Source organism: Lycium ferocissimum, chromosome 2 (assembly GCF_029784015.1).
Source record: "Lycium ferocissimum isolate CSIRO_LF1 chromosome 2, AGI_CSIRO_Lferr_CH_V1, whole genome shotgun sequence".
Lineage (NCBI taxonomy): Eukaryota > Viridiplantae > Streptophyta > Magnoliopsida > Solanales > Solanaceae > Lycium > Lycium ferocissimum.
This window is the reverse complement of record NC_081343.1, coordinates 68,858,706-68,886,226: the sequence shown is the minus strand read 5'-3', so window position 1 is coordinate 68,886,226 and position 27,521 is coordinate 68,858,706. Positions and strand designations below refer to the sequence as shown.

At 34.0% G+C, this 27,521-nt stretch overlaps 5 protein-coding genes and 1 pseudogene across 6 annotated transcripts; 4 read left to right on the top strand and 2 right to left on the bottom strand.

The window, feature by feature from the left end:
- The first annotated feature begins 2,428 nt into the window (after positions 1 to 2,428).
- LOC132048374 (uncharacterized) lies at positions 2,429 to 4,515 on the top strand. The gene is made up of 5 exons (XM_059439280.1): positions 2,429 to 2,685; positions 2,782 to 2,831; positions 3,133 to 3,256; positions 3,356 to 3,463; positions 3,770 to 4,515. Exons 1-5 carry the CDS (start codon positions 2,514 to 2,516, stop codon positions 4,390 to 4,392), a joined length of 1,077 nt encoding a protein of 358 aa, XP_059295263.1. The 5' UTR covers positions 2,429 to 2,513; the 3' UTR covers positions 4,393 to 4,515.
- Positions 4,516 to 8,726: 4,211 nt separating this feature from the next.
- On the top strand, positions 8,727 to 11,378 carry LOC132047109 (uncharacterized). Its single transcript, XM_059438013.1, has 5 exons — positions 8,727 to 9,275; positions 9,542 to 9,591; positions 10,213 to 10,336; positions 10,436 to 10,543; positions 10,621 to 11,378. Exons 1-5 carry the CDS (start codon positions 9,104 to 9,106, stop codon positions 11,235 to 11,237), a joined length of 1,071 nt encoding a protein of 356 aa, XP_059293996.1. The 5' UTR covers positions 8,727 to 9,103; the 3' UTR covers positions 11,238 to 11,378.
- A 572-nt stretch (positions 11,379 to 11,950) lies between these two features.
- LOC132047108 (uncharacterized) lies at positions 11,951 to 14,889 on the top strand. Its single transcript, XM_059438012.1, has 5 exons — positions 11,951 to 12,352; positions 13,337 to 13,386; positions 13,705 to 13,828; positions 13,934 to 14,041; positions 14,132 to 14,889. The coding sequence occupies exons 1-5, from the start codon at positions 12,178 to 12,180 to the stop codon at positions 14,749 to 14,751; spliced, it is 1,077 nt and encodes a 358-aa protein (XP_059293995.1). The 5' UTR covers positions 11,951 to 12,177; the 3' UTR covers positions 14,752 to 14,889.
- Positions 14,890 to 15,648: 759 nt separating this feature from the next.
- Positions 15,649 to 16,080, bottom strand: LOC132047111 (serine/threonine-protein kinase PBL36-like). The gene has a single exon (XM_059438014.1). The coding sequence runs from the start codon at positions 16,078 to 16,080 to the stop codon at positions 15,649 to 15,651; it is 432 nt and encodes a 143-aa protein (XP_059293997.1).
- LOC132047107 (serine/threonine-protein kinase PBL34-like) lies at positions 16,026 to 27,440 on the bottom strand. Of its 2 annotated transcripts, none has more exons than XM_059438011.1 (6): positions 26,805 to 27,440; positions 25,248 to 25,570; positions 25,012 to 25,147; positions 20,364 to 20,500; positions 20,136 to 20,259; positions 16,026 to 16,153 (listed from the first exon to the last, which is right to left on the bottom strand). In XM_059438011.1, exons 1-6 carry the CDS (start codon positions 26,896 to 26,898, stop codon positions 16,095 to 16,097), a joined length of 873 nt encoding a protein of 290 aa, XP_059293994.1. In that variant the 5' UTR covers positions 26,899 to 27,440; the 3' UTR covers positions 16,026 to 16,094. The 2 variants fall into 2 exon arrangements, with proteins under 2 accessions (XP_059293994.1, XP_059293993.1); XM_059438010.1 differs by lacking the exon at positions 16,026 to 16,153 and adding an exon at positions 17,815 to 18,574 and having other exon boundaries at positions 26,805 to 27,439.
- LOC132048443 (U6 spliceosomal RNA) lies at positions 26,594 to 26,706 on the top strand (annotated as a pseudogene).
- Positions 27,441 to 27,521: the final 81 nt, after the last annotated feature.

Below are 27,521 nucleotides of genomic sequence, written 5' to 3'. Positions count from 1 at the left end.
TTAACATGCCTATATATAATTTATCATTACAGCACAAGTAAAACGGACGACAACAACACATATATTATGAATATAATGAAAGAAGAGAAAAAGTAAACTAGATTTCCTGTACCCAAATTAGTGGAATCAACTTTGATGAATTTCTTTTCTAATTTTTCACTCTTCCCTTGCCCTTTCCTTTAACTTTTTTTTTTTCTTTCTCTCTCCTTAACCGTTCTTTTTAAAAATAAAAAATTTGGGATGTCCTTTTTTCATCTTTTCTAAAATCTCAAAAATAAAAGTAGATAACTAAAGAGACTCAAAACATTATGAAAATAACCTATGAAACTCCGACATAATAAAGGCAGGTAACCGAAAAGAATAAATGAAACTACAAAAAAATAAGAACAAAGGGACAAAAGAAATCTAGGTGAAACCTTTGCAGTTTTGCCACCCCATAATTTATTGGACTTCCTTTCACATTCAAGATGGTTTTTGGCACTTCTCATCTGCCATTTGGTATGAAAAAAATCAGAAGATTCATTTAAATAGATGGAAATGGAATAGTTCAACCAAAAATATGAAAACATCGTGTTGAAAAGTTCTGTTTGGTTGCATATTTTCAAACTTCTTGTACTTAGATAAAATTGTTCAAATGATTAATCAGTAACAAATATGTATCTGTTTGTACTTATTTTAGAAACAATAAAGTATAGTTGACACTTAGATATTATCATTAAAATAGTTCTTGCGAATATATTTGAGTCCAGCGATGATTAAAAAGTTTTTATTTATGCGGCGTTATCATAAAACACGAGGAAGACATAAATATATCTCTTCAAATTTCACGAAAATAGTAAAAAGGTTAACTCTTACCTTAGTTTCTCAATCTATGAAACTTGTAGGGATTTTAGTAGCTCAGTTGGTTGGCTACATGAACTTTCACCTTGTTGGTGAGGATTCGAATCCTCACATTGTAATCTGCTACCCCCTATGTAATAAAAAAATTCAAAAAAATATATATTTGAAAGCTTAGTCTCAATCTATGGTTCAGTTCCCTTGGTCACGCAAATGAGATCAACAAATTAAGGACAAGCGGCATTAGTTCATTTTCTAAAACAACAAATAAACACAAAAAATATCAAAATAATTAGAGTTAGTTATCAAACTATAATTGATGTTTTGAAGTATCTAATATTTCTAAATCTCACTGTTATCATCTCTGAGAAAATAAGATGATGAAGATCATCAATTTAATGATCTACAAACAAAAGTTGAAGAGACTTAAGTAATCCTACTTGCCCACATTATGTAGGTGCTGAAATAGGTTAATCATGGAATAAATATATGAATAAATATCAAACACAAAAATAAGTACAAAATTATTGGAGGGTTGAAGTAGAACGACAACGTCATTAGATCATTAGAAGTTTAAGAAGTAGAATAATCTCTCGCTAGCATTTTCCTAGTTATAAAATTATGTTTTAATGTGTTTCCTTCTTCCCTCAAAATAATACGTAGTCAAGATTAGTCTAGCATGTCGATTTTGATACCAGATGATTGAAAAAAAATATGTAAACAAAAATAACCTCACAGATTCTCGGCTATATAAAATTGTTATATACGACATGAAGAAATAATCAAACTGCCATTCCCACCTACAAAGAAAACAACAGCATAGTCCTGCACTGGACTTTTTCTCTCTTTCATTTCTAGAATAAAAAATATATGGCATAATTTAAAAGTTAAGGAACAAAAAATTTACTGGACATCTTCTAGGATGATGTTCACTTCTTTTTTGGAAAAATCATTATTCAAACTAATAATATCTTCATGGCCAGCTACCATAAAAGAGTTATAATTCTAGGCATTGTTTTCCCCCATAAATTGTACTCCCTTCATTTTAATTTTTGTGAAACTATTACTATTTGGAGAGTCTAGAAGGTGGTTCTTTGACCACATTTTTCTTACATTTTTTTATAAATTATTTGAATTATAAATTATCATGACTTATAATACTTTTTATGTTGTTACTAAATATATAAATTTTATTTTTGCAAACTTGAAAAAGTTATGTCAAAATTTACAGTCAAAGTTAGAAAGTTTGACCTTCATACTCCAAAAAAGATTCACACAAATTGAAATGGAAGAAATAGTAATGATTATAATAGGATGGAACAGTAACAACAGTAAAATATGGATCTGGAGAATATGGATCTGGAGCATTCATTCTTTTTCCTCATAAATAATGAACTATGAAATAGTGGGAAGTAACCAACATTCCTGTAACACAACGTAAGAATTAAATTGATGAAAGACAACAACGTAAGTATTAATTTGATGAAAGGGTGGAAATAGTAACTGCTTTTTAGGAACGTGAACAACCGCTGAAAATATTTTCTTAAATGCATTTCCCTTTTAATTGAGCAATGAATGTAGTCAATATTAGACTTATTGATAAAGTGATTTGATTTCAGCAATTATTTTGAGGGAAATATAAGAGAAAAAGGTCAAAAAATTGACAGGAGTTGACTATGTCTTCAAAGATTAATTTGTTCGTCTGTTTCTTCATTTTTCATGTGTTGGCTGCTGCTAGTGTTTCCGAGAGCAATATAGGGAATTATGAGTTAAAGAAGGGAGATTTCTCTGTCAAGCTCACAAATTATGGTGCCAGAATCATGTCTGTTTTTCTTCCTGATAAGAATGGTATTTCTGTCTCTTTACCTTCTTGATGTGTAAATATGTACTTTTTTCTGCTATTTCTTGAAGAAATAAGTTTTATCTTTCCTTGATCCTTCCCAGGTAAAGTAGATGATGTTGTTCTTGGATATGACACCATCGAGGAATACCTGGTTAGTTCACTTTATTCTGTTCAACATTTGAAGGGTATTATCATAATCCAACATTCAACTGTGCGGCTTAATATTATAGATAGATATAGATTATAGATTACAGATAGATAAGTTTAAAGCCTCTTACAGAGATTTTTAGGTCACCGAATTGTCACTGTCTAATTGTAGTTTTTTCCTACCGAAGACCGCGTCCCTAGCCAAGAATATCTCAGCTAAACCTCCCATCTTTTGCATTAAATGAAGTACATTGAAGGAAATTTAGCCTAGTTTGTTTTTACTCTATGAAAGTAATTTGGTGCAGAATGATACAAGTTATTTTGGAGCCGCCCTTGGAAGGGTTGCTAACCGGATTGGTGGTGCTCAATTTACTCTTAATGGAACCCATTATCAGCTTGTCCGCAATACTAGAAAACACATGTTGCATGGTACTCTCACCACATTTCCTTTTACCTTTGTTTTGCCTTCCACTTTTACCCAAATTTACTTTCTCTGATGCTTGATGTAATTATACTTCAAAAATACAGGTGGTCCTAAAGGATTTAGCAACGTTGTCTGGAAGGTGAGCGAGTACGTGAAAGATGGTCCCTGTCCTTACATAACTCTAACCTACTTCAGTTCCGACGGTGATCAAGGTAAGTCTTAGTATTCCATACAGGCATTACAAGTACAACTTTTGTTTCAATTTACGTGTTGTAGTTTGATTAAACACAAAATTCAAGAAAGAATGGCATTTGGAACTCGTGCAATTCAAACATGTCCAAAGATTTTTGTGACTATAAAAGCCATTAAGGATAAAATAGGAAATATATTAATTATCTCCAAAAATAGAAATGTGTCATTTTTTTTTAACGAACTAATAAGGAAATAGTATCAGGTAAAATAGAATGGAGGAAGTAACACTAATGAATTGAAATAAACTCCATTGCTTTCTTATGTAGGATTTCCTGGTGATGTTCTTGCCTCTATTACCTATGCATTAAAAGATCCTTACAAACTTAGTGTGGTATTTAAGGCAAAAGCACTGAACAAGGCCACTCCAATTAACCTGTCTCACCACCCTTACTGGAACATTGGTGGACAGAACAGTGGCCATATCTTGTCCAACGTTGTTCAAATCTTTGCGTCACACATCACTCCACTAGACAAGTACGGCCTCATTCCTACAGGCGAAATTTCTCCCATCAAGAACACACCCTATGATTTCCTTAAACCCCGTGAAGTGGGGAGCAGGATCAATGAACTCCAAAATGGATATGACATCAACTATGTACTTGATAGCACTGAAAAAATGAAACCTGTGGCGATAGTTTATGATAAGAAGTCTGGAAGAGTGATGGATGTAAAAGCATCTGCACCTGGTGTTCAGTTCTTTACTTCAAATTGGAATAAAAATAAAAAAGGGAAAGGTGGATTTATGTATCAGCCTCATGCAGCATTGACTTTTGAAACTCTAGGGTTCCCTGACGCTGTGAATCACCCAAATTTCCCGTCGACAATTGTGAATCCAGGAGAGAGATACATTCACGAAGTGTTGTATACGTTCTCCATAAAAAAATACTAGAATACTTATATTTATTTATTTCCACTATCGCTTCTGTCTTTTGTATTATTTTCTGTATAAATTGACATTTCTGTCAAGGTTGTATGGTCTTTGTGACAAATAAAACACCTTTCATTTAGACTAAAAAATGGATAGTTTTGTTTTGTATTTGTTTTTCTAGAACAAATTCAAATTTGTGACTCTGTTTCAAGTTAGTAGTCGCTGTTGAGATTCTAATCGTGTTAATAGTAGTACTACCCAAAAGTAATGAGCAGTTTGGTAAGTGTTTTTTCACCAAACATATGCTTTTGACATGATACCGTCCTACTCTTTTAAACATTATTATTGAACAACACTCTATCTGCCCCAATATATGTGGCATTATTCGAATTTCAAAAGTTAAGTTTTTTAATTGTCCGTGTATTCGAACGTAGAATCTTTAAAAGTTTTGAAATAAAATTTACATATTTAAAATACTATGTAAAAATAATTATACCTCAAAATAATTGAGAGTTAGATGCTTGGATGGTCACCCAGCTTTGGGTAATCGGCCACCATAGTCACTCAACTTTCTTTTGTCCGAGTAAATTCCCTAAAAAGTTATCCATGTATGAGAATTGCCTACAAATATCACTTTTATTTCTTTTATGACTAGAAGTAGAATGTCACGTAACTATCACTATTTTCCTCATAATATACTAAACACACAAAATTCTCCTTCTCTCATGTCACCAAAAAAATTATTTTTTAATAATAAATTTATTTAACTCAACCAACCCAAACCCATTTAACCAACCAACTCATGTCTTATCCATTTAACCACGGTTAAATGCATATCAGATATCGGATGTACGACAAAACAATGCCTCCAAAAAGAGTATGGTTCTTTAATGTTTTCATTTTCTATTATATTTTAGAAGGATAATTACTAAGCTTCCTTTGAAGGTATGCTTGTATCTCTAGATAGAAACTGTCCATATTTTACTACTCATCTACATTGAGCTGTTTAAAAAGCTTTAAACTAATTAATTTGAGTTATATGAAGTAAGGTAATATTACTGTTGTAGAATTCTTGTTTATTAAGCAATAATCTTTCATACAGCTTTACATGTATGTGTACCCACGAAGTGAAACGTTCTTCTTTCTTGGGTTACATTTCTTTAATTAATGCATTAGAGTCCCTCAACTTTGGGTAATGACCACCATAGTCACTCAACTTTGTTGTATCTTCCAAAAGTCACTCAACGCTGCCTAGTTACCTTCCATGATCATTGTAGCCGGAAATATAATTTTCAGTACCTATTTAATGACGTGGTAGCTATAAATTTTTAGAAAAAATATTTTAAAAAATTAAAATCAATATTTAAATTTATTTATGATCCAATTCATCATAATTAGTGCGTATAATACTTAATTTTAGAATATTATTCATCATTCAGGTCATGATATGATTTTAATTAAATGAAGGATTATGTTTGCAAAGTGTCGATGAAAGAGTATAGAAAGTGTTAAGATAATGTCATGATTTTGTTTTTAATTAAATTTGTGCAAATTGTTAATATGACCCAATATATAAGGTGTCTTTTTGTACAAATTGTTAATAGCAACATGTAACAATTGATATTAGTTTTAACTTTTTGCCTAATGGTTAAATTTTCTACCCGGTTGTTATTAGTGTTGTTTCAGAATTTTTTTGATAAACTTCCCGTTGATATTACTGTAAAACTATAAAACTTGGAGTTTCAATGCTTATTGGAGATTTCAAATGTAAAATTGTGCAGCTGCATGATATTCTTCACTTCTTCCACTAAAATGTTGCTTGACACTTCCAGCTAGTTGGGATTGGCTCGGCTGTTTAATATAATAGAATTTTATATTCTTAGAATATCGTTTTATTATTTATGCCTTACAATATTACTTGAGACATCTCATATGAGTATATATTTACCAGTGTTATTTGGCCCGTGCTAAGCCAGGGGCCCAAACCAACGTTAAAATTAAATTTATAATTTTTATATTTTTTTTGTAACATCTGTTGGACCCTTTCTAAAGAATTCTAAAATCTTAAAGTACAAAAAGATATGTAAAAGTTAAAGAGAATATTTTTCTTAATTATATATTAGACTTTTTAAAAACAAAAATTAAATAAATGCATGCACGAAAGCTCTTATAATTTTTATTTTACTGATATTTTTGAAATTATAGTCTCTGATGATTCAAATTGAGTTTTATCATATGTAAAATTAATTTTATTTGTTTTTTTTTAAATTGTACTCATATTGGCTAACTTATTTTTGCAAAAGATACACAATATTCAACTAATGTCAAAAATATTTAATGCTACAATATTTTTATACAATGAAATCAATAAAGTTAACTGATAAACAAATTTAAATAATTAAAATTCATGGTATTGCAAGATACTTTCAAATTAAACCTCACCAAAAAAAATAAAAAAATCAATAAAACTAAATTGTTCTTACGTTAAGCTATCCTTTTTCCTTCCAAATGATGCATGTTAAGCAATAACATTTATTCCTCTTAATTTAATGAACCTTTTTATGAAATCGATATTGTAATAACCTTCTCATGTTAAACTTAACTATTTTGTCCTAAATTATGTAAAATATTGATTATCCCGTATTTTAAAATATTTTAATAGTAAAAAAAAGTGAGAAATATACTTTTGCAATTGTTTAGTATTATTACTGTTCAGAGATTGTATTTTCATTAACAATAGTTTTTTTCAAACATTTTCAGAATATATATGAAAATAATCTTCTATATTTCCTTTTTTTAATATAATTTGAAATAAGTTTAATGACATTTCACATAAAAGAATGACTCTAATAATATGTATGATTAGTGTGCTTTGTGGGTCCCACTATCACGTTTTTCATGTCATCATCACTTCTAATGATATGGGAAAAGTCCTTAAAGTTCTTAAAATTTACCAAAGTGTGTGAGAACTTTGTAAGTCATTATAACTTTAATTAGGGGCAAAAAGAAACAAAAAAACTCATGTGAGGACTACAAAAAAATGGGTATTCTCCCTTATATACAGCCAAACCTCTCTATAACAAAGTTGGGTCAGAAATTTTTAATTTGTTATAAAGAATAGTATCGTTATACGCTTATAACAGCATTGACATTTAAATAATACTCGTTGTTATAGGCAAAAAAGATGCATAAAATCTATTTTTCATTTTTATTTGTCAAATTCTAAGCTTAATCACACTTTGTAAAACGAAGAAAAATTATTTAATGATGAAAATATATATATTCATATGATGTTTTTGTCATAAATAGTGTATTAAATGATCAAATATTTAGTCAAAATCTATACACTGATTATTGGTAATCATAGATATTCCATTTTTATAAAGATGGTTAATTATTAGATTACCAAAAAAAGAAGATAGCTGTTATATGGGGGTAATTTTACAAAGAGCGTACTATTATAAAGTTGGTTGTTGCAGTTATAGGTGAAATCTTTGTTATAGAGAAGTAAAATATAACATAAAAAATCGATTCGAAAAAAACTTGATTATAGAGAGGTGTTGTTATATGCGGTCTTTAGTATATAGAAGTCAATTTGTAGTAGTAATATGTTCATTATTTTGATGTATTAATGATAAATAATATTCTAAAATTATGTATTATATACACTAATTATGATGAATTGGATCCTAAATAAATTTAAATACTAATTTAATTTTTTTAAACATTTAAAAAAAAATTATAGCTGCTATGCATTAAATAGGTATCGAAAATTATATTTCTGGCTAAAATGATAATGGAAGCTAACTAAGCAAAATTGAGTCACTTTTGAAAGACGAAACAAATTTGAGTGACTATGGCGGCCAACTATCCAAAGTTGAGTGACTTTTGGAAGATAAGACAAAGTTGGCTAACTATGATAGCCAATCACCCAAAGTTGAGTGACCATTCAAGCTTCTAACTCTAATAATTGACAATTCAAAATATTTATAAGACATATGAAAAAATCACAGTAAAATAGAATCTCTTTTGACTCTCGAAATCTGAAAGGTGCCACATAAATTGAGACAGAGAAAGCAAAAATAATGAACGCAGTTACTAAAATCTATCCGAAACATATTAAAGAAGAATGAAATAGCGCAATCAGAAACAAATAGCCATTATTATTTCAAAAACGAATTAAATTCATAAAGGTACAAGCACAACTAACTAATCTTCGAGTTTATCCTGGACACAAGACCATTTACTATTTTAGTATCAAAGTTTACTTCCAGAACCTAATTCAGCTTGGCAGTGACCTGAAGGCCAGCATTTGAAAAATAGAAGTTAAGACATGGTGGATCATGTGATTTGAGTTTAATATATCAATTATGCCAAACCATGGAACAAGTTTTGATATTACCAGAATAAGAATCACGCCAACGTGAGTGCCAATTTTGTATTCACAAGTCAACACAAACAGCTATACTTGTGCAATTAACTATAATTAAAATTAATGGGAGCCGGCTAACTTCAGTTGACTCTGCCAATCTCAAGACTGGATACTCATATATTGTCAATTTTCTACGGAGTTTTCCCATTTCTAGGCAGATTATTAGGCAGACAAGTTTTTTTTGGTTCACATGCAGGTAATAATCTAATCCCACAATAAAGCCAGATGACTTGGAGGAGTGTATAAATTCAAGGCTGAAGAAGCAGTGATTAAGACACTCTTAAATAACTGGGGTTGACTATGTCTTCCACGTTTAGTCTGTTGATCTGTTTGTTCATTCTTCATTTGTTGGCTGCCGGTAGTGTTACAGGGCGTAAGATAGGAATTTATGAGATCAAGAAAGGAGATTTCTCCATTAAGGTCACTAATTATGGTGCCACAATCATCTCCGTTTTTCTTCCTGATAAGAATGGTAAGTCTGTTTTTTACCTTAATCAATCCCTCAAAGACTATGCATGGTGAGATGAATCCCTCCACCCTTAATTAGAGATCTCCGACTTGAGCCCTGGGAATTTAGAAACTTCTGGTAGGGAGTGTTTTCTTCTCTAATGGGCAGCGAACGGATACTAGATGGTTAAAAAAAAAAAAAAAAAACATCCTTTGGAAAACCTAATCCTATTTTAAATCTGCTTTCTGCTACTTGAACTAACCAGTTTTATATTGTCTTGATCCTTTCAGGCAAAATAGGTGATGTTGTTCTTGGATATGACACCATCAAGGAATACCTGGTTAGTTCACTTTAATTTGTTCATTGTATTTGAATGCATCTATTTCCAATATGCTCTTTCCTAAAAGCTTTTTACTTCATTTTCTATTAGAAAAAAAGAAGAAGAGAGAAACAGAGAAAGGGAGGGATCTATTTCTCTTACTTTCCCTTTCTTTGATTGCCTTCTGTTGTCTTACATGTCATTCTGGTTCATAGTCTAATAAGTCATTAGTACATTTACCTCCATTTTGAATTTTTGATTTGTCCTCCTTTGTTTACATTCATTTCTTTTTCCTGTATTTGACAATTTCACTTTTCCATTTCATTTTCCTATATCAGCTATTTCTGTTTTGTCACATTTGAGTGACATGTAGCTTACAAAAGTAGGTCCTTTGTATCATTGATTCCTGAATTTTATTAAATAAGGTTTAAGCCTTTTAGGTCACCAGTTCCTTTAGACGCCCCTGCCTTGAATTGTGCCATGTCAAAATCCAAAGTCATTTGACACTGTCTAATTGTAGTTCTTTCCTAGCAAAGACCCCGTCCCTAGCCTATAATATCTCAGCTAAATCTCCCATCTTTTGCATTAATGTGAAGTAAATTATCCCCATTTGTTGTCACTTATGGAAGTAATTTCGTGCAGAATGATACAAGTTATTTTGGAGCTGCCCTTGGAAGGGTTGCAAACCGCATTGGCGGTGCTCAATTTACTCTGAATGGAACCCAGTATAAGCTTGTTGCCAATGAAGGCGTAAACATGTTGCATGGTACTCTCATTACATTTCCCTTTTTCTTGGTTTTCGCTTCCACTTTTACCCAAATTTCCTTTCTCTGTCTCAAATATAATTAAAACTTCAAAAATTTAGGTGGTCTTAAAGGATTTAGCAAAGTTGTTTGGAAGGTGAGCAAGCACGTGAAAGATGGTCCCTGTCCTTACATAACTCTAACCTACCACAGTCCTGATGGCCAAGAAGGTAAATTTTGGTATTCCACAAGACAATTACTTTCTTATGACGAACACTATGTAATGATTAAACTTTTTCTTGTGTAGGGTTTCCGGGTGATGTTCTTGTCTCTGTTACCTATAAATTGGAAGATCATTACAAACTTAGCGTGGTACTTAAGGCAAAAGCATTGAACAAGGCCACTCCGATTAACCTGTCTCACCACCCTTACTGGAACATTGGTGGTCACAACAGTGGTGACGTCTTGTCCCAGGTTGTTCAAATCTTTGCGTCACACATTACTCCGTTGGATAAACAGCATATTCCCACAGGGGAAATTTCCCCTGTCAAGAACACACCCTACGACTTTCTTAAGCCCAATAAGGTGGGGAGTAGGATCGATAAAATCCAAGATGGATACGACATCAACTATGCACTTGACAGCACTAAAAAAATGAAGCATGTGGCGGTAGTTTATGATAAGAAATCAGGAAGAGTGATGGATATAAAAGCAACTGCACCTGGTGTGCAATTCTACACTGCAAACTTCGTCATTAATACGAAGGGAAAAGGTGGATATGTGTATCAACCTCGTGCAGCCTTGTGTTTAGAGACTCAAGGGTTCCCGGATGCTGTGAATCACCCAAATTTCCCTTCGACAATTGTGACTCCTGGAAAGACCTACGTCCACTCCGTGTTGTATACCTTCTCCATCAAGAAATAATACTAGAATGCTTGCATTTGTTTCTTTGCACAGCTGCTTGTGTCCCTTGTATCCTTCTTAATTTGTATCGTCTACTTAAATTGATATATGTATCAAGGTTATGTGTTCACTATGACAAATAAAACACCTGACATTCAGGTATATTTTGTTTGTTCAAGTGTTTGGATGGACTTTTCAAAGAACTCTTTTCAATCAAGTTTGACGAGTGTTTGGACATGAGCTCACTGGTTTCGAGTAGTGGATAATTTTTTTGTTTTTGTGTTGTAGAACAAATCATAATTCATACTTGAGGTTTTAGTCTCATCACTCCATAAGAATAGTTCACAGTTCCATAAGTGATTTTTACCAAAGATCTGCTTTTGGCGTTGATCCTGTCCTAACTTTTACATTAATCTTGAAATCTTATACTAAAAAATTATTTCTGGTTTAAATTAAAGCTTTAAAAACTTATCTAAAAACGAGGAGAGTTTCCTTTCAGATAAACCTGAAGGGTCTTTTAGGAAAGCTCCAACTAATGTACCGTGCTTCTAAACTTTCTACAAAAGGAAAATTATACGCCAAGGTTTGTGTAATGTACTCCGTCAAGTTATTTTAGAAGTAAGAAACATGTCATTTAGTTTAAAATATCTTTTCTGCCAAATAGTGCCCCAAGTTGTTATTAATAATTTCCAGAATAAGAATCACGCCAACACTGTTGCTATTTTTTAATTTGCAACTAAACACAAACAACTACTTCTGCATATAACTATTCATAAAATAAGGCGACGGCTAACTTAAATGCGTCAATTTTCAAGAGTGGTCACTCATCTTTTGTTAGCCTGCAGGCCGTAATAATCTAATCCCACAATGATTCCAGATGAATAGGAGGAGTGTATATATTCAAGGCTGATTAAGCTGTCATTAGAACACTCCCAAAGTCTCGAAACGACTGGAGTTAACTATGTCTTCAAAGATTAGATTGTTAATCTGTTTATTCATTCTTCATCTGTGTGTTGCTTTGACTAGTGTTTCAGGGCGCAAGATAGGGATATATGAGATAAAGAAAGGAGATTTCTCTGTTAAGGTCACCAATTATGGTGCCTCAATCATCTCTGTTCTTCTTCCTGATAAGCATGGTATGTCTTGTCGTTTACCTTAATTAATCTCATTCTTCGACCACCAAGGAGCGGTGGAATGGGTGAGATACCTCACTCTTAACCAGAGTTCTCGGTTTAAGCCCTAAATACAGGGGGCCAGGCAAAAAATTAATCAGAAGCCCAAGCTTTAAAAAAAAAAAAAAAAAAAAAAAAAAAGTTCACTGATATATTATTTGACATCTATCTTTCTAGCTTTTTTATAATGATTCCTTCTAATAATGTTTTTTCAATTGATAATAGAGCTAATCGATTTAATATCTCTTGAGACATTATTAATCATGGGTGATATTTTATAAATTTTAATTTTAAAAAAGTTCTTTCCATTGAGGCAACTTTTAACATAATTTTATATAAAAGTAATATATGCATTTGAAAAACAATTAAGTCTTTTTATCCAACTAAATATATCAATTAGAATATTATTTTCTATTTGTAATATTTTCCTTAACATTTTTAATTCATAAAGTAAGTCTAAATCATCAATAACAGAGTGTCTGAGCATATTTTAAAGAACATTCACGATTAACATAAACCTAATTTTCTTTGTAAAAATAAGGGCCCAAATTAATTTTCTCATTCCCACTTTTAATTATTACAAAAAAATTGTTATTTTTAACTAAAAATCCATTTAAAAAAAAAAAAAAAAAAAAAACTATTAACCTATTCTGGTAAAATTTTGGGTCCCCGCAAAAATGGGGGCCTAAGGCAACTGGCCTAGCCATCAAGCCGGCACTGCCTAGGAACCGGGAAATAAAACCTCAGTGGTGCTTCCCCTTTAATGGGTTGGGAATGTGAATTAGTCATGCCAATAAGGTACCAAATACCGGATGGTTAACCAAAAAATCTCATATTTTGCTATTTTAAATCTGTTTTTGTTTCAACCTTTCTTGATGTAAATGTGTACTGTTTGTTTTCAGCTATACCTTGAAGAAATCAGTCTTGTCTTGTCCTGACCCTTTCCAGGAAAAATAGGTGATGTTGTTCTTGGATATGACACCATCGAGGAATACCTGGTTAGTTCACTTCAGTTTGTTCGTTGTATTTGAATACGTCTATTCCAACTTGCTCTTTCCTAAAAACTTTTTAGTTCATATTTCTCAAAAGAAAAAAGAGAAACAGAGAAACGGAGGGATATGTTCCTCTTGCCTTCCCATTCTTTGATTGCCTTCTATATAGTTACATGTCATTCTGGTTCTGAGCGTCATAAGTCAATAGCAACGGTTCCATGTCCTGTGCATGTCACAATCAATCATTTTACCCTGTCTAATTGTAGTTCTTTCTTAACAAACACTTCGTCTGTTAGTTTTACTTATGAACATAATTTTGTGCAGAATGATACCAGTTATTTTGGGGCATTACTTGGAAGGGTTGCTAACCGGATTGGTGGTGCTCAATTTACTTTGAATGGAACCCTTTATAAGCTTGTCCCCAACGAAGGAAATAACACGATTCAAGGTACTCTCACTGGGTTTCTTTTTACCTTTGCTTTCTCTTCCACTTTCACCTTCATTTACCCAAAATTTCCTTTCCCTGTTATGTAATTAAAGCTTCAAAATATAGGTGGTCCTAAAGGATTTAGCAAAGTTGTCTGGAAAGTGAGTAAGTACGCGAAAGATGGTCCCTGTCCTTACATAACTCTAACTTACTTCAGTCCCGACGGTGATCAAGGTTAATCTTGGTATTATTGTACAAGACAATTACATATTTTGTTAGTACGAACACTACACCTTGGCTAAACTTCATTGTTTTCTTATGTAGGATTTCCTGGTGATGTTCTTGTCTCTGTCACCTATGCATTAAAAGACCCTTACAAACTTAGTGTGGATTTTAAGGCAAAAGCACTGAACAAGGCCACTCCAATTAACTTGTCTCACCACCCTTACTGGAACATTGGTGGTCACAACAGTGGCGACGTCTTGTCCCAAGTGGTTCAAATTTTTGCATCACACATCACCCCAGATGACAATCAACACATCCCCACAGGCGAAATCTCCCCTGTCAAGAACACGCCCTACGACTTCCTTAAACCCCATAAGGTGGGGAGCAAGATCGATAAACTTCCAAATGGATATGACATGAACTATGCACTCGACAGCACTGAAAAAATGAAACTCGTGGCGATAGTTTATGATAAGAAGTCAGGAAGAGTGATGGATGTAGAAGCATCTGCACCTGGTGTGATACTCTACACTGCAAACTTTGTCATTAATATAAAAGGGAAAGGTGGATTTGTGTATCAGCCTCATTCAGCATTGTCTTTGGAGACTCAAGGATTCCCCGACGCTGTGAATCACCCAAATTTTCCATCGTCAATTGTGACTCCAGGAAATACCTACGTCCACTTCGTGATATATAGCTTCTCCATCAAAAAAGACTAGAATGCTGGCTTGTGTATTTTGTATCCCTCTGAATATCATCTACTTAAATTGGTATATGTATCAACGTTATATGTACATGTGACAAATAAGGCCTAATAGTTTTATTTTGTTTGAAGTGTTTGTCTGGAGTTTTCATGTTTGTTTGATTGTTTGGACGAGAGTTTTCAAAGAACTATTTTCAAAATTCGTACCCCTCTATCGTCACAAATTAATAGTCTCATTGCCTTTTGTTTCTAATTATGCTACTCCAAAAATAAGCTATTACTACATTCAAAAACGATCTAGGTTCATAAAGGTACAACTGAATAATTAATCTTCGAGTTTATTCTGGACACAAATGCATTTACTATTATTTTAGAATCAAAATCATACCTTGTATAAGAGATAAGTGTCGTTATTTAATGATTAAGGAAATACTGATTATCGTAAAAGTAAATAAAGGTAAGAGAACTCACCAAACTGTCCTGCATGGACCGCTATTGACGATGTTTCTCATGAAACAAACCAAACTCATGATAATAAATCTTCAGTTTCCGAATACAGTCTCATGACTGTGCCCATATCACCATCTTCATAAAAATAGTGATGATATGGGCAATAGAAATGATTTTATCCAGGAGGTGACCAAGAGCTATCATTGTCCATTGAAACCTATTAGGAAAATGGATGACCAATACTTGAACCTGCATGTCAAAACAAAAGTCTAATCTCTATAACCAAGTCTCAGTTTTCAAATTAGACAAGGAACCACAAGCATACTAATTATTTACAGGTCTGTATCAAATAAAGATTCTTCTTAAGTATGCTCTTAAAAGTTTCCCCCTTCTGCTTCCAGCATTCCATTATGTCTTTTCATCAGCACGACTAGGCTGAGAACAGAACAGAGAACAGCATAAACTAAGTTATATTTCTATTAACGATGTTACGGTTGCAAGTAAGGGTATAATGAGATGATGACGCATATGAACCACTTGGTGAGGGGAGGCTCCCAGCTGCATGTTTATCCTTTGCTAAAATAACCCCTGCCTGCATATTAGTTCTATTCTGGCCATTTGAGTTGACACCAATTTGCATGTTAGGAGTGGAGGCAATTTCTCTGATTAAAGGCAGAGAAGTCAGCATCTCGACGACTTCACTCATCAGAGGTCTGTATTTTGCATTCTTTCTAAGGCAGCGAGAAACAATATCAGTGCACCTTAATGCTCCGTTCTTTGAGAACTGGCCTTCAAGGCGAGGATCTATAATCCGACAAAAATTACGCCTATCTGCAAGATACAGTTTTGCCCATGCCACTAAGTATTGTTCACCCCTTGGTCTTGTCTTGTCCATGGCTATTCGGCCAGTTATTTTTCACGGAGAACCACCCCAAAGCTATAGACATCACTACTCATTGTCAGATGCCCTGCAAACAGTATAATAGTGTCAATAATCAGGAAATATAACGACTATAGCCAGCCAAATAAGATGGGGGATTCGAACGTGGGGATTACAACGTGGGGATTCGAACTCTCACAAATAAGATGAAAGTTCAGATAGTCAACCAATTGAGCTACTAGATCCATATGATAAAGATTAACATATATATATGTGTAATTATAATTTTTTAAATAGGTATTTATGTAGTTCGTTTGATTCTGTTATTTCTGTTTAAAATCAAATCAGGCTAATATTTATCAGTTTTAAAAATTAAAATCAAATCAAACTAATAACAATATCAATTTTTCTTTTGATTTGTCTTTGCAATACTGCTTCAAATAATAAATACATATGTGGCCCTCTAAACTTGGCCCTTTTTCCCATCTTGGCACCTCAGCTAAGTGTTATTCCTATTGAACCCCTGAACTTGGCCTCAAAAGTGTCTATCAAATACAATCTGACTTACCTAACATATATGGTGAATGTCAATTTTTTTTAGCCTTGCACGTGAATGTCAATCACACCCTATGTGGAGCAAATTTAACCAATTAGAATACACCACCCATTTTTATTATACACATCAGATAGGAAGAAGTGTGATACTGTCTTTATAAAAGTGAAGAACCACCACTTAAACCAATCAAATAACAAAACTAGAAAATAAGAAATTAAAATTAGAAACTAAAACTGAAAAATAAGAAACAAAAACTGGAAAATCAAAAACTGAAAAATAAGAAACCAAATTGAAAACTAAAAATCAAAACCAAAACTTAATATCTGATGTGCATAATTAATATGGGTGGGGTGGATTAATTAGTTGAATTTTTCACGTAAGATGCGATTGACATTAACAGGCAAGGCGGAAAAAAATTGAAACTCACCATATATGTTATGTAAGTGACGATTGTATTTGATAGACACACTTGAGTCTAAGTTCAGGGATTCAATAGAAACAATACTTGGTTGAGTTGCCAAAATGAAAAGAAAAAAAGAAAAAAAATTTAGGGGGGTCGCATATACATTAAAGCCTTTATTTAATTTCACTACAAATTTTGTTTCCATGTATATTAAAGGTTTTCATGGATTAACTAGTCTTGTTCTTATTCTTTGACAAAAAGGTCCTCCTCTTTTTCGTAACTAGCAGCACTTATGCACGCCTTTTTCTTTTCTTTTTTTTGAGAAATGTCTTTTTGCCAAACCAAATGAAGAAAAACTAACTTAAAGTAGTTTATCATTTTCTTAGCCAGACTTTTATTAAACTATTTTATAATCCGATTGAAAGGACATATACATCAAATAGAATTAATTTTCACAATTCAAATGGATTTACTTAACTTTAAGATTTTAGAAGACTCGAGAATCGAGAAAACGTCTTTTTCTAAAAGCAAATGAAGGAACACTTAATTAAAGTCGTTTATGTCTACTGATCATCTTTTCATCCAGACTTTTACTAAACTATTTTATAATACAATTGATTGGCATTAAATAGAATCAATTTAGGATAGATTTGCTTAACTATAATTTTATAAGATTCGAGAATCAAAATTTTCCTTTAATTTTTTTTTTCCTTCATCTTCTGAGTAGACATAAGCCAAACAATTTTGACAAGGCTGCTTGAACCACCACATTGTGACATAGACAACAAAGTTACTTCAGCAATTTGGAAAATTGCATTACTTATGGACAAATCTTGTTTCATAAAGAAAAAGCTAAATATGACAATTGAACTTGTCAACTACAATATATACTGTATATCACACTAAAGAGGGGGGGGAAAGGTATAACACCTATACAATTATCATTGACTTGTATGCGCTTGAAGTTTCACCTTCTGCTTCCAGCATTCTATAAAGTCTTTCCATAAGCACGACTAGGCTAAGAACAAAACAGAGAACAGCGAAAACTAAGCTATATTTTTGTTAACCTAGTTAAGGTTTGTTAGTAAGGGTATAGTTAGATGATGACGCGTATGAACCATTTGGTGAAGGGAGGCTCCCAGCTGCATGTTTGTCCTTTGCTACAACCCCTGCCTGCACATTATTGCTGTTCTTGACATTTGAGTTGACACCAATTTGCATGTTAGGAGCGGAGGCAATTTCTCCTGTTGAAAGCAGAGGTGTCAACATCTCCACGACTTCACTCATTGCAGGTCTGGATTGCGCATTCCTTCTAAGGCAGAGAGCAACAATCTCAATGGACCTAAGTGCTTCTTTCTTTGAGAATTGGCCGCCAAGATGAGGATCTATAATCCGGCAAAAATTACGCCTATCTACAAGATATGGTTTTGCCCATGCCACTAAGTTCTGTTCAACCCTTGGTCTTCTCTTGTCCATGGAAATTCGCCCAGTTATTATTTCAAGGAGAACCACCCCAAAACTATAGACATCACTTTTCATAGTCAGATGCCCTGCCAAGAGTAATAGTGTCAATTGTCTTTCTTATGACGATAGCAATTCTATAGTTTAAAATAAAATTGTTCCACGGGGCTAATCATCCCAAATTGGGCATATTGCTGCTATTTTCATAATACTTGACATCCTTGAAGCGTGAAACTGTAAAACAACGTAGAACAAACATGGATACGATATTCTGGGATTAGAAGAAAATAAATAGAAGCATTTTATGAGTGTACAGAAAATAAATAGAAGCATTTTATGTGTCCTATATTTTCTACTGTATAATGAACAACTCATGAATAAAAATGGATTCTATACCCATGATGAACGGCATAATGACCAAATTTAAGGTAATTATGAGGAGTAAATATCTCAAAAGGTCACTCAACTATGAGGAATTATGTAGTAAAGTAATTCAACTTTATTTGTATCAGTAATAATCACCCAGCTTAGAGTTTTTCTCTTATACAATCACTCAACCAAATTTGTCACCAAAAAAATTTATATGACAAAATATATGATTTTTTTATCCCATGTAGACATGGACCCACAAATAGAATGATGGTTTAGATGGAATCCTTCCTGTTTTCCCTTTTCCTTTTTCTGCTTACCTTTTTTTTCTTCTGAAAAGGTACCTTTTTCTCTTTACTTTTTATACATATGTTGTACTTTTAAATTGGAAAAGAGGGGGTTTAAATGCTTGTCTTATAGTTAGAATTTCTCCTCAATGGGTGACTGGCACCATCAACCATTAAATCTAAATACATCAAACAATCAACACCTTTCGATCAATCACCATCTTTTATTCTACATAGACATACCAGCTCAGTTACTATAAATGGAAGCACACATCCAAATGTGGTTCTTGACTTCATCAGTCCCAGTTTAACAGCATATAACTCACACACTTATTCAGAAAAGATCTGAATGAGTGAGCTGTTTAGCATTTGATTGGAGAACACATGGATTAATATGTCGACTTTTGTGTTTGTAGAGTACAGAATAAGAAACTAGCATTGAAAAAACTAATAATGATCCGCAGATAATGATTCGAGTTATTAGAATTATATCAAATTTTCCTTTAAGTGAATAATATTTTGGAACAGCCCCAGAAGAAATAGGATTCTCGCTTTGGAAAGAGAGGGATTGAAAAGCTTCAATAACATCCATACTTAGACCTTTGTTTTGTTTCTATATATAAAAAAATAATTACACCATTCACCTTAATTTATACTCTTTCTGTTTAGAATTTCCAACATGTTTAATGCAATCCTATAAATGATAAGTGGAGTATTATATTTTACAACTTTTCTGTGATATTTACAACATCAAAATAACGTCTTAATAACAATCCCATAGATTATGATTGAAAGGTCAAATAACACATAAACTACATTCAAACGGTATCACATAAATTGAGATGAAAAGAATTAATGTTTAAGAATTGCCAAAAAATAACCTTCTTGAGACTATGAGACATTCATAGGTCTAGAGATAGAAATGCATTACTTTCCCAAGGATAAAACCATTTAAAAGAAGAACAAAGGAAAAGGAGTATAATTTTCAACTTACCAGTCATAACGTACTCTGGAGCAGCATAGCCCTGTGTGCCCACTACACGTGTCGACACATGCGTCTTATCTCCCTCGGGCCCATCTCTGGCAAGCCCGAAGTCTGATAGCTTAGCATTGTAGTTCTGGAATGACAGTAACAACCATAGAAAGATTTCTGAGTATGTCAAGTATTAAATAGGGAGATATGAAGAGAAAATTCATAGTGTCTGGAATTTAAAATAATTACCCCATCTAATAAGATGTTGGATGCTTTAAAATCTCGATATATAACCGGTTTTTGAGCTTCTTCATGAACATATGCTAGGCCCTGTGCTGCCCCTAATGCTATTTTCATCCTGATGCGCCAAGGAAGAGGCACGGTCCCTGCAGAACAGAAAGAAAATACAGGAGGTAGACAAAGAATAAAAGAACAGACATAAACGAGAAATATGTACTAAGAACTACAAAAACTGACGAGTTGATGTACCATATCTAAGTGATTCATCTGTATGGTAAACAAAGTAATGTAGAGGTAAATGCAGTTCCATGCATAACTCATTGGTTTAGTCCCAGCAAGCACTCAATAAGACCTACAACTAAAGTGTCTTCCTTCGCCTTCTAGTTTCCAGTTTCATGCAAAACTGTTCAAAAACATAGCACGTCGCGACAAAAGGAGCAAATGCATAACTCCAATGCAACCTTTAAAGCTGAGGGAAGGGTTGGAAAAAGGACTGCTAATAGTTGGCTCAAATCCAAATCCATCTATAATCCCACTCACTTAGCGCATTATGTACATAACCTAAAGTTCTCCCGTTAATGTCAACACTAGCATCACCTGTTAGACAGCACTAGTTTTAGAATTAGATATGTTCATCACTCAAGCTCTCCAATAAAAGTACCATTTCACATCTTTAATAAACAAAAATTATATATTCTGAATTATCCATTATCGTCATTCTACTCGAGTGATACATGTTGAGCACAATTAGTTGTTCACGGCTTGAATTTTATTATTGCTCAATCAGGACTAGCTTCGGTCTTACAATTCTTACACTCACTCTCTAGCAACTATGAGCTCCTAGCTGATTTGTATTGAATCCTAGTACACATACATCTCAATGGACCACCTCTATTTATAAATGGTGATGGAAGGATCTAGTGAGAGTATTTACTACTCTCTTCTAAATTTTCCTCCAACAGCTTATTTCTAGAACTACTCTTTCTAGAATATTTCTTGACTTTACTCCTTTAGAACACACATTCTAGAGATCTTTCTTCAATTCTCTGCAGCTCTTGAATATTCTAGATTCTTCTTTAAAATGTCTTAGAATATTAAGTTGGTGATGACTTTTCAATCCTCCGCCTCAAGTGATGACTTTTCAATGCTCCGCCTCAACACCCACTTAATTTGTTCTTTGCATCCATTTTGAGAGATTTTCGAAACTTTGCAATCATTTTGATATCCAGACACTTTTGTGAATCTCTTCATTCGTCGACTTTCTCCACTCACTACTTTTTGAAGCTTCTTCAAAGGTAGTAATCTCCTTGGACTAACGTTGTTTTGTAGTATCAACACCTTTCTTACCCTTATTAGTCATTTCTTTCAGCCTTTTCAGCTTCATCTTCTCCCTCCACACCCCCCACTCCAGCTCATCCACATTAATCTCCTCATCACAATAATCATTATCCATCAACAACTTTGGCTCTGTCTGTGGAGCAGCTGCTTCCACCTCTTTTATCGGAAAAGAGTTGAACAGACTTTTGGAACCAAGAAATAAACTCTTTTAGTGGAGGGAAGGTCATCATCAATTTGACCAACTACATATATTTTGGCTAACTCCGAATTTATGTGAAGAGGATTTTGAGGATAGCTGTTAAATCCCATTGTTTCTAGAAGGTTTCTGCTTTTTTTTAACTGTAATTCAAGGTTGCCAAGATAATGATGTTTGAAGAATTAGGTTTGGCGGCAATCTTGATTTCTTCCTTGCTCCTCTAAAGGAGGTGTAAGCAGCTGCTCCACAGACAGAGCCAGAACCGTTGATGGATGATTATTATAGTGATGAGGACATCGATGTGGATGAGCTGGAGAGGAGGATGTGGAGGGACAAAATGAAGCTGAAAAGGCTAAAAGAAATGAGTAATAAGGGTAAGGAAGATGTTGATGCTGTCAAACAACGCCATTCCAAGGAGACTGCAAGATTTGAATAAGCTTCAAAGAGTAGTGAGCGGAGAAATTCGACGAATGAAGAGATTCACAAAGTGTCTGGATATCAAGATGATTGCAAAGTTTTGAGAATCTCTCAAAATGGATGTAAAGAACAAATTTAGTTGGTGTTGAGGCGGAGTGCTGAAAAGTCATCGCCAACTTAATATTCAAAACATTTCAAAGAAGAATCTAGAATATTCAAGAGTTGTAGAGAATTGAAGAAAAATCTCTAGAATGAGTGTTCTAGAGAGAAAAGTCAAGAAATATTCTAGAAAGGGTAGTCCTAGAAGTAAGCCATTGGAGGAATATTTTACAAGAGAGTAGTAAATACTCTCACTAGATCCTTCCATCACCACTTATAAATAGTGGTGGTCTATTTGAGATGTAGGTGTACTCAAATAAAGGAGGTGGTTTTGCCTTACCATAAAGCCCTACCATACTACATTTTTGCCCAACTTTCCATTTTTCCTCCACTCATGTTTCGTGCCTACCTCTTTCTAGCTTGTACAGGCCACCAACATGACTTCTGCCTCTTTAGAGCCAAGTGTAAAGTTTAGCATGCATACACAAACAAATTACAAAATCATCACCATCATGATTATTATTATTATTAATATTGGTATTATCAATAATATTATTTTTATTGTTATTATTAATTAATAAGTTAATAATAATTTTGTAATTGGTGAAATACTCCCGGGGGGTGTACTAAAAGGAAACTGGCGATAAGAGACTATTCCTTAAGTAGAAAGTTATTTTCTATCCCTTCAAAACTGCTCATATTTCTTTCTTTCCAAAGGAACTCCTAAAAGCTAGAGGAGCAACATTGCATGACCGACGTCTTCTCGAAAATGTTTCCTTCAATGTGCTTAACATTGTCCTTTATAAGTTAACTTCTTCAAAACCTCTCACCATTACTGAGATACTACAACTACAAAAGGAGATGATTCACCTTCGGATATTTTACACGTGAAACACCAATAGATGTATGTGATCCTCCTCTTCCTCAATTTTGCACCGTTAGGATTGCTTCCTTCATTACAAGTCATGTAAAGAAACAAACCATTCTTGGCACCGTCAGTATCCTCATTGATAGGTGATAAGGTCTGGGAAATTCTTCCTTGACAATGAAGGGCTTAAGGTAATAAGACCCAAATGGGAATATTCTGTCCTTCCCGGTCTCCCACATTCACTAGTCTTGACTAACTAACCATGTATTAATCTGATAAAGTTGTTCGATCTTGGAGGTTCCTCCTAAATTCTAAGTCCCAAAGAGCTTCTCCCACGTGCCTCCCCCGCCTAATGTACTGTCAACTCCTTCTAGCAGGAAATTCTACAGATGTTTGGAAATATAAGCCTCACGGCACCTGTGACCGCAACAGGTAGCCCTTCTTCGATCCCCAACCCAGAATTTGATGTACTTATGTACATAACAATAATAATAACAATAATATTTTTTCTTTTACTTATTGTTACTATTATGATAAGCACAAATGTACACCATTATCGCAAGATCCTGGATGAGTTATCCTCCACTAGAACCTTTCGAGCAAGATATTCAAGCCACACCTATCAGATAATTGTTCAAATTACAACTACTTATTTCTACATCATCCTTAACTATTGTTGAAGAATGAAAAAAGTTCTGCATCGGTGGTTAATGAGATGGGTGGTCTCCTTATATGGACTTGGGCAATCCTCTCCTCATAAGCTAGCTTTTGGGGTTGAGTTAGGCCCATGATCCATTTCTTTACATGGTATCAGAGCAGGACCCATCTCACCCGATGTGAGCCCCCAAATTAAATTTCCCACGCACCAGATGTCCAATCCTGGGAGTGAGGTGGGGTGTTGAAGAATGAAAAAAGTCCCTCATCGGTGGTTAATGAAATGGGTGGTCTCCTTATATGGACTTGGGCAATCCTCCCCTCATAAGCTAGCTTTTGGGGTTGAGTTAGGCCCATGATCCATTTCTTTACAACTATCACAAACCTCCATCCTAGAGGAGTCATATAAGGAGGTAGCTCTGCGTACAGTTTTGGAATCGGACATATTTAGTATACAGCTGGTTTTCTTCCATTGAGGTAGAGTCCTAATGATATTTATACTTACAATAAACATGCTTGTAGGTAGTTCACGTCCAACTGCTTTACTTCATATTCAAACATATTGGCTACAGTTTCCATGCACAAGTTGAGCCCTAATGCTCTTTATCAATGCTCACACTATGTTAACAAGTAGAAAGTCTTTAGAAGTAATAGTTAAAATTCATTAAATAAATAGGTTTTAGAGAAACGCATGACATCATGTCGCAGTAGGTAACTTGAACAAATTGCAGTTTCAAGAGGGTAACAATGTTATCGGGAGTGATTAACCATTTTGGGATCTCACTAAATGGCAGGGAACAAATCCATCTATTGTGTAACCTTGAACAAATTTTATATCTGAATGCTTACAGTATTTATCTTACTTACCTTGGTTGTTCTAGCTAGATGAAACTTAATTTATCATATCATCCTCCAATTTTGCTACAGATTGCCAAATATTTAAAGGAAAACTCAAAACAGAAATTAAAAAGATACCTATTGCAGAATTTGTATGCTACATATTCTATTACGGAGGAGATTTATAAAGAAAAAGCTAATTGTCAAGCAAAACATGCAGAAGAGCACAAGTATAACATGGAACATACTTCTGAATAAGTGATTCTCCAAACTTCCACAAGCCATAAACTCGTAGACGAGTAGCCTCTTAGCGTCTTCCATGCAATAGCCTACTAATGTAACCACATTTGGATGGTGTAGCTTCCCAAGGAAGTTTACTTCAGCCTGTCACATGAGGATAACTTGTAAATGGCATATATAAAAAATTACAGTATTAAACTTTCAAAGTCTAGAAAATGAAGATGAAAACTAGAAAGTTGCATACAAGCCACTCCCTATGACCCTGAAGTCCATGTTTATTTAGAGTCTTTACTGCAACAGGAAGCCCAGTGCCTTGTTTCACTGGCGAACTTCCATTCTCATTGATCCAACCTTTGTAAACAGAACCAAAGCCGCCCTCTCCAAGAAGACAATCTTCTCTGAAGTTCCTTGTCGCCAACTTCAGCTCATTGAAAGTAAAGTTTCGAAGCTTAGAAGCTATTACCAGTTCCCTGCATGTATTAGGAGTGTTTGGTGGAGCAGTTTCAGCATCACTGGTTGTTGAAGACGAGAAAATTGGAGCAGCGGGAGGGTCACCATTAGTTTCTTCTGTTGAACATTCAGAAACTATGATTAATGGGATCAAACATCTAAAGAAAGTTCTGCGCACACTAGCTCAGATAAGAAAACCGAATTTTAATTCTTCTTTAGCATAACTACAGATGAAAAAACTCAAAATTCATCAGATAAAAAGCTCCTCTCTGTTAACACAGACATAGCTGATGATATCCCACCAAGATACAAGGACACGAGTTGAGGTGCACATTAACACATATAATAAATGACATTGGGCAGATTCAGATGAGCTAAGTATTCCGTAACAAGAAAACCAATGATGAACGCTTTTTAGTAGTAAAGAATGTTAGAGCTCTAAAGTTGGTTTGGTTGCTTAAAATTCATTAGACGAATAACACCCAGGATTAGTCATAATCTATGGCGTCTGCAAAAGGAATCACAGTAATTACCATAACATGAAACACACGATTTTTATGCATCCAGGGAAAACATGGTAGAAATTTCTCAGCAAGAATAAAAGTCACGCCTTAAATGTGATACATGCCAAAATAGGGCTACAAAAAAGATATAAACTATCAGGTCATTCAAAGGATAAAAAATATGCAAGCACCAAAGCAACAGCCACAAATGACAGATCATTGGACAAGCACATAATCCTTGTTGGTTTTTTCTTTTTTTATTCCCTTCGTTGAGAATTCACTATCCATATCTGTGTTACAAGTGCCTTTTATAGCTGGTGCTAATGAGTAACACTGTTTTTCCCTTATTTGGAGACTCAATGCTAGTGATCATACCTTGAACTACACCTTCTTCCTTTTTTTTTTTTGTTCTTTTTTCTTTCGGTGTGTGTTGTACGTGTAGAAGGAGGGGGTGGTACAGCCAGATAGGCAAATCTGTTCAAAGATTAACCATTCTCCATGGACAAAGTCAATTCTAATCAAGTTTATCTCATGGAAGCACATTGAACATGAATAGATGTGAACTGGTCATGCAAAACTGAAGAAGCCAATCATTTTCAAGAAGTTAAACTGAAAAAAAAACGAGCATTCAATACAAATCAGCTACAAAAGGAATACAGACATCGGATAAAATTGGAACGATACAGAGAAGATTAGCATGGCCTCTACGCAAGAATGACAAGCGCAAATCGAGAAATGGTCCAAAGTTCCTTATCAAAAAAGGAATGCTATACATAGCAGGAAATTATACAGGAAGATCAAATGGAAAAATAAGCTGATCAATAGATAGAATGTTAAGGGGGTTGTACCAGATGGTTGGCCCCTTGGTGACATGCACATAAACTTTAAAATTCTGCAGCCACCATTGTTGGATTTCTTGATGGTTCTGTTAGACTTGTCCATTCTCAAATATTTGAAGGTTATGGCTTCACAAGTAACCCCATTTTGCTACTTATAAAGCCCAATTCAGCTTCGTTTTTGACGAAAAAAACTTACATTCAATGCATCAACATCTGCTCTTATCTATAGATAGCTTTCTGTTAATGATATAATCTCATTTTTCTGATATGTGTAATCCCAAAAGGATTTCAATCCAAAGAAATCCCAGATGACAAAATCCACAAGAAAAGCAAATGTAGGTTCAAATTGGCCCAAACTGAATAATAATGAACGAGAATAACCCAGATGAAATGGGCCATTGGGATTGTACATTTGGAATTATAACTCTGAAAAACTCAACCAATTTCAGGTGCACATAATGTTAGTCCTACTCATGCTCTTCAAATCTTCCATTCTTCTTCTTTTGTCAGATTTTATAACGTTAAACATACAAAAAGACACAATTAGTTTTACTACAATCCAATTTCTAATATAAACAGAAGAACAAAAAACACACACACACAAAAAAAGACACAGTTAGTTTACTAGAATCCAATCTCTAACATGAAAAGCGTGTACACTGAGTTATTTTCGAGGCGGGAGCGAAGAATGCTAAGGAAACGACACCCTTAACTACGAGGATAGGT

What these genes read in the sequence shown, in the direction of transcription:
- LOC132047109 (XM_059438013.1), top strand. Translation starts at nt 9,104, where the DNA reads ATGTCTTCCACGTTTAGTCTGTTGATCTGTTTGTTCATTCTTCATTTG. An exon ending in ACACCATCAAGGAATACCTG is followed by an intron (nt 9,592 to 10,212) that starts GTTAGTTCACTT and finishes AATTTCGTGCAG; the next exon opens with AATGATACAAGTTATTTTGG. An exon ending in CAGTCCTGATGGCCAAGAAG is followed by an intron (nt 10,544 to 10,620) that starts GTAAATTTTGGT and finishes TTTCTTGTGTAG; the next exon opens with GGTTTCCGGGTGATGTTCTT.
- LOC132048374 (XM_059439280.1), top strand. Translation starts at nt 2,514, where the DNA reads ATGTCTTCAAAGATTAATTTGTTCGTCTGTTTCTTCATTTTTCATGTG. An exon ending in TAGAAAACACATGTTGCATG is followed by an intron (nt 3,257 to 3,355) that starts GTACTCTCACCA and finishes TCAAAAATACAG; the next exon opens with GTGGTCCTAAAGGATTTAGC. An exon ending in CAGTTCCGACGGTGATCAAG is followed by an intron (nt 3,464 to 3,769) that starts GTAAGTCTTAGT and finishes TTTCTTATGTAG; the next exon opens with GATTTCCTGGTGATGTTCTT.
- LOC132047107 (XM_059438010.1), bottom strand. Translation starts at nt 26,898, where the DNA reads ATGGACAAGTCTAACAGAACCATCAAGAAATCCAACAATGGTGGCTGC. An exon ending in ACCAAGGGGCCAACCATCTG is followed by an intron (nt 25,571 to 26,804) that starts GTACAACCCCCT and finishes AATGTTCAACAG; the next exon opens with AAGAAACTAATGGTGACCCT. An exon ending in TCCAGAGTACGTTATGACTG is followed by an intron (nt 18,575 to 20,135) that starts GTAAGTTGAAAA and finishes TACTCTTGGCAG; the next exon opens with GGCATCTGACTATGAAAAGT.
- LOC132047111 (XM_059438014.1), bottom strand. Translation starts at nt 16,080, where the DNA reads ATGGACAAGACAAGACCAAGGGGTGAACAATACTTAGTGGCATGGGCA.
- LOC132047108 (XM_059438012.1), top strand. Translation starts at nt 12,178, where the DNA reads ATGTCTTCAAAGATTAGATTGTTAATCTGTTTATTCATTCTTCATCTG. An exon ending in ACACCATCGAGGAATACCTG is followed by an intron (nt 13,387 to 13,704) that starts GTTAGTTCACTT and finishes AATTTTGTGCAG; the next exon opens with AATGATACCAGTTATTTTGG. An exon ending in CAGTCCCGACGGTGATCAAG is followed by an intron (nt 14,042 to 14,131) that starts GTTAATCTTGGT and finishes TTTCTTATGTAG; the next exon opens with GATTTCCTGGTGATGTTCTT.